Source organism: Megalobrama amblycephala, linkage group LG8 (genome assembly GCF_018812025.1).
Source record: "Megalobrama amblycephala isolate DHTTF-2021 linkage group LG8, ASM1881202v1, whole genome shotgun sequence".
NCBI lineage: Eukaryota > Metazoa > Chordata > Actinopteri > Cypriniformes > Xenocyprididae > Megalobrama > Megalobrama amblycephala.
In genome coordinates, this window is record NC_063051.1 from 19,552,434 (window position 1) to 19,558,433 (window position 6,000).

Genomic DNA, 6,000 nt, shown 5'->3' on the forward strand with positions numbered 1-6,000 from the left:
TTATATAAATCTCATTTGTTTAAAAGACCTCCGAAGAACAGGCGAATCTCAACATAACACCGACTGTTACGTAACAGTCGGGGTGTACGCCCCCAATATTTGCATATGCCAGCCCATGATCGAGGCATTACACAAGGGCAGCCAGTATTAACGTCTGGATCTGTGCACAGCTGAATCATCAGACTAGGTAAGCAAGCAAGAATAATAGCGAAAAATGGCAGATGGAGCAATAATAACTGACATGATCTAGGATATCATGATATTTTTAGTGATATTTGTAAATTGTCTTTCTAAATGTTTCGTTAGCATGTTGCTAATTTACTGTTAAATGTGGTTAAAGTTACCATCGTTTCTTACTGTATTCACGGAGACAAGAGCCGTCGCTATTTTCATTTTTAAACACTTGCAGTCTGTATAATTCATAAACACAACTTCATTCTTTATAAATCTCTCCAACAGTGTAGCATTAGCCGTTAGCCACGGAGCATAGCCTCAAACTCATTCAGAATCAAATGTAAACATCCAAATAAATACCATACTTACGCGATTAGACATGCTGCATGACGAACACTTTGTAAAGATCCATTTTGAGTGTTATATTAGCTGTGTGAACTTTGTTTATGCAATGATAGAGTCGAGAGCTCTGGGGGGGTGGAGAGCGCGAGCAATTAAAGGGGCCGCAACCTGAATCGGTGCATTTCTAATTATGCCTCAAAATAGGCAGTTAAAAAAAATTAATTAAAAAAAATCTATGGGGTATTTTGAGCTGCAACTTCACAGACACATTCAGGGGACACATTAGACTTATATTACATCTTGTGAAAAAACTTTTGATGGCACGTTTAAATTATATACTACAGAGCCCCTAAAAGGATATGGTGCTAGAACAATTATGGGATGGGAGAAAAAAAAATATGCTTTGGCATTCCCACTAGAAAATAGGAGCTCAAAAGTTTTGCCAGCGAACGCAAAGTTTCTCAGGGAAATGCAAACATTTTGTGAGTGAACCGAAAACATTTGAGACAACCCAAAAGCATCAACATATCATTTTTTCTCCAATTTCATTTTTTTTTTTTTTATCAGTATGTCCCTTTAGAGGCACCGTAATATTCAGATATAATGTGTATGATTTCCACGTTCTAAAGAGACTTATGTGCTTCAATGGAAGCAAGAAAATGTAACCTTTAATTATTCTGGTCTCTTTCTGTAACCAAACAGTTGAAGGACCCCATTGAATTCCATAGTTTTTTTTTTTCCATACTATGGAAGTCAATGGGGTCCTTCAACTGTTTGGCTACAGACATTCTTCAAAATATCTTCTTTTGTGTTCAACAGAAGAAAGAAATTCATACCGGTTTGAAAGAACTTGAGGGACAAAATTGATGACAAAATTTTCAGTTTTGGGTGAACTATCCCTTGAAAGTCTTTAGTTTGGAAATATCCCATTAACCCAAAAGATTTAGGTTATACAGAAGACTCTTCTACAGAAGATTTAGAGTGTCAAACCCTGATGAAATATACTTGTGCTATTTGTGATGCTAATTTAAATGGAGATGGAATATATTTGATGCAGGTTTCCCGTCTTTAGGATTCTATTTCCACTAATAACACACTGGGGTGTAACAGTTACTACTTTCAGCCACAAATGAAAGACAAACTGTGTATATGAATAACATATAGCTGTTGTTTTTAGAATTTAAATATGATTGATCTAGCAGACACAGAACAAAGTAAAGCGCTTTACTCCCTTAGACAAATCAAAGTGTAAAAAGAAGCATGACTTCCTTAAGAACAAAATCACAACAAGCCATTCATTTCATAGACTTAATTTTATACTCTCTCTATTTATAATGGATATAGATCTTTGATTGCACATGTGGAAATGTGACACTTTCTAGAGGACACACTGAACGCATAATGACTGTGGTATGAAACTGATGGCAATAATTATAAAGTAAGGCATTGCTGAGTACAGTGAGGGCTAGTTTTGGGCTGGATCAGGTGAATGTGGGCTTTAGGGTAATTATGTGATCACAGTGGGAGCAGTTCGGCCCGTCTTTTCCTGAAGCTGAGAGATCCTCAAGGCAATGTCCACCAGAGGAGCCAGCATGACCTGTTCACAACAGTCGAGAGGGATGGAAATGTTATAAGTGCACTATTACGGAACCACAGAATGAGAGAAATACAATAGGGACTTTGAATTATACTAAATGAAAACGGATGGTGCGAATGTAGCGCTTCTTTGTTTGTATTAAATATGAACGTCCTATTCTTCCACAGTAACTCAAGCCTCAAAACTCAAGATGAAAAGGACTGCTGGAACAAAAAAGTAATCTCAGCTCCATTCTAAGCATGTCTGAGGTTGATTCTTTAAGACAGACTGATAGTCCTGTGATCCAGTTTGATCAGATACAATTGAGTGAATTGAATCTTCAACCATATGTGCTGGGATGAGCATGTCAAACTCCATTAACGCTAAAGCTACAATGGATTTAAGTCATCAAAAGTACAAATAATTTGAAAATAAAAATTAATTAATTAAAAAAAAAACTTTTTGTGTGAAAGTAATATGTGCTGAGAGAGCAAATATTGTGTGGAAAAAAGGCAACTTAGTTTTGACCAATCAGTTTACCTGTGGGTCCTCATAGATTTTCTGGGATTCATTCTCATAACTGTCAATGTAAAGCCTGATGGTTGCCCCAGCACTGCCTGTCCCGCTGAGACGGAAGATGATACGCGAACCATCAGTGAAGATGATCCTCAAACCCTAAAAAGCATGGAAACAGGAAACAGGGATGATGGCCAGCATACTGTGTTTTGGAAAGTATGCAAAAATTCCATGAAATTGAGAAAGGTGTTTAGACAAAACATTTCCAAGACTGTTCTTTTGAACTGTGTATGTATGAGATATTTCAAACACAATGAAGGTCATGATGAGGCTATTCTGTCATCATCAGTAATTTAATCAGAGAAATCAAGAATATCAATATGCCATCTCAATATTTGACATTTATATTGTACAATAAGGCAGTCATAATTGCAATAAAGGGGTAAATAAAAAACTTTTATTATATAAATGTATTAAATATTTTAATATGCAAGTAGAAAAGCAGCTGGTTTCCAAATAAGGGTAGTGAATTTATGACTTGACTATTCAAAAACCTTAAAATATTTCTGTTTCAGATAAATGCTGTTCTTTTGAACAATCATTAACAATCAATAATCAATTGATTATAATAAGAAATATTAGAAAAGTTACAGCATGGTTTCATATTAAATCAAACTCTTTTCTCTCAAAATTTGAGTTTAAATCATGCCTTAAAACTCATCTTTTCTCTCTTGCATTTTGTATGTAATATGTAGATATTTGAGTATATGCATTATATATTGTATGCGAGTTGTATGTGTATATATGTATGTATATATGTGTATTGAACTGTTTCTTGCATATTTTATGCACTCTACTCCTCTCATTGTTGTACAGCACTTTGGTCGGCCCTGGCCGTTTTTAAATGTGCTTTAGAAATAAACCGAACTTGAACTCGAACTTGAAAATATGAAAGAAAGCTTGATTTCTTGTCTTTTTTTTTTTTTTCTTTTTTTTTGGTAGGTTCTGATCTTATCTGGGAGAAAGATGGTCTGTGAGCAGTGTTCGCATGGCTCTCAAATAATAAATATTGATCATAATAAGAATTGCATACTAGAATGATTTCTGAAGGATCACTGAAGACAGGAGTAATGGCTGCTGAAAATTCAGCTTTGCCATGAAAGGAATAAATTACATAAGGAAGGAATTACATTACATAAGGAATTAAATTACATAAGGAAGGAATTACATTACATAAGGAATTAAATTACATAAGGAATAAATAAAATATATTAATATACAGTAGTAAATAGTTATTCACATTGTAATAATATTTCACAATATTACTGTTTATTTATAACAAATAAACAAGCAAAATATTTTTACAAACCCAGGTGATTTCTAAAAAAAAAATGACTGAGCTTTATAGAGTACCTCAGGGATGATGTGTTTTTGTAGGCAAACCCGGAAGTTAGCCGTGCACAGGTTCCCTCGATCGAAAGCCTATGCATTTTTCCCATAGACTTTTGGAAAATTGCAAAAAATAAGCTCCGTGTTTAACAAACGGTTATGACACTTACACGTTTTGTCTATCAAGATAATCTTTACAAGTTAACACAACATTTATACATTTTGAAGCCTAAAGTCGTCAGATATAAAAGCTAACAGTAGGCTATAAACGGACTACAGCACACCATGGTCGCGGATCAATGTCACCACCAACAAGCTTCCTCAAACTTTATTTAAAAACATGCTCGCTGATTATGATCTGCGCTGTGTGTGAATACTTATCCACTTTTTCATGAGAAATCCTGTCCAAATGTCCTGTTTGTCATGATGACGTCTAAAGTCCCCGCCAAAGGAAGTAGTCCCTTTTAGCAACTTGTTAACAACCGCCGTTTTTAAGACACAATAAAGGTTTAAAAAAAACTAACAAGCTGCTTATAACTGGTGTCATAGATCAAAATGTGAAAATATTTAGAGGCTTTGTTAACCATAGACCTTATTTCAGGCGATTTAGCAAAAACCCATTCAAAAAACCCATTGAGTTTAGGGTCATGGAACCAGAAGTCCTAAAATGCTAACTCGCTTCTGGGTTTTGCATACAAAAACACGTCATCCCTGAGGTACTCTATAGACATCAGAATATCAAGCTGACCTGAAATCTGCAGAAGGAGCTCATTACAAAACTTATTGTGTGATGGACTGAACATGTGTTCACTTAATGGCACAATATGTAATTTTTCGCCACTAGAGGTCACCTATTCAAAACAAAGGTGTAGCTTGATGACGCAGAGATTGAGTGCAGAATCATGGGAGATGTTGTCTTCACCTCACAGCCAGCGGAGAAGAATTTGACAGGGCTCGGGCAGAAATCATATTCTTGGATAAGCTAATGTATTAACATTACTGTTGTATGATGAGAGACAAGCGCGACACACGGCTTCCGCTTCTTCCGGTCATGTGTATGTGGGGTAAAGCATGGCTGTTTTATCATATTAGATGCATTTGTGTGTTGAAAGTTGTTATAATTCTACTCAGTGTGTTTGCTCGTCAGCTGCTATGAGACACTTAATGCACAATGCAGTAAGCTAGATTGATATTAGATGTGGTAAAACATGGTACTCGCTGTAAATCAAGAAAACGAGATTTAAACAATAAGACTAAATTTGTTGAGCTACATAACATGATTAGTTTTCTGTCTATAAATGTATCCATCTAAACATTTGCTCACCTGTATAATAAAACACATAATATATTAAAACATCTTTGGTGTTTCCATGGTTTCTACAACATAAAACCAGAAATCGAGGGTAATTGTGGATATGTCACTGATAGGCGATGCATGGACACGGTCCATGTCCTGGTTAAAACTGCTTATTTCTCTGGATTTAAACATTCTTGGAAACATCTGGGATAATGTAAGGACACAAGTCAACAAAATATATAACATTGTTCTAGTGTTTTTTGGATATTTTAATCCAAAAATCTTACATATTGTACCTTTAATCATTTATGCCTTCAGTACCAGTAGTCACATCCCATAAGATGAATAATTTCAGCTCTTATCATTATTTTCGGAGTCTCTTGTACACTTGACTCACCTGTCCTTTTGAAACACTGCCATCAACAGGGTCTGTGTACTCAAAGTTATCAGCCTTCTCCACTTCATATGTTTTATCCCCCGAGGAGAACTTCTGCCCTACAAAGGCTTTATCGAACATTGTTGTCTGCAAGTGATCAATCATCTTATTCGCAGCATCAGAGTCCACCTCTTCATAGTCATACCTTAAACAGAGATTTGGGACAAATCAAACAACAAGTCTACCAGAAGAGGGCAGTCAAGCTACAGAGATCAACATTTCAACTATTGTCCATATACAAGTGTCACTTTGTTGTAGTTACCTTGTGAA

At 35.6% G+C, this 6,000-nt stretch overlaps 1 protein-coding gene across 1 annotated transcript in view; it reads right to left on the minus strand.

Annotated features, from left to right (window-relative positions):
* Positions 1-1,814: 1,814 nt before the first annotated feature.
* pgm1 (phosphoglucomutase 1) overlaps positions 1,815-6,000 on the minus strand; it is a 12,956-nt gene continuing 8,770 nt past the window's right edge. The window contains 4 exon segments of the mRNA XM_048199912.1: positions 1,815-2,113; positions 2,633-2,767; positions 5,692-5,875; positions 5,993-6,000. The exon segment at positions 5,993-6,000 is cut by the window's right edge and continues 128 nt beyond it. Coding sequence (XP_048055869.1) covers positions 2,024-2,113; positions 2,633-2,767; positions 5,692-5,875; positions 5,993-6,000 — 417 coding nt within the window. The 3' untranslated portion in view covers positions 1,815-2,023.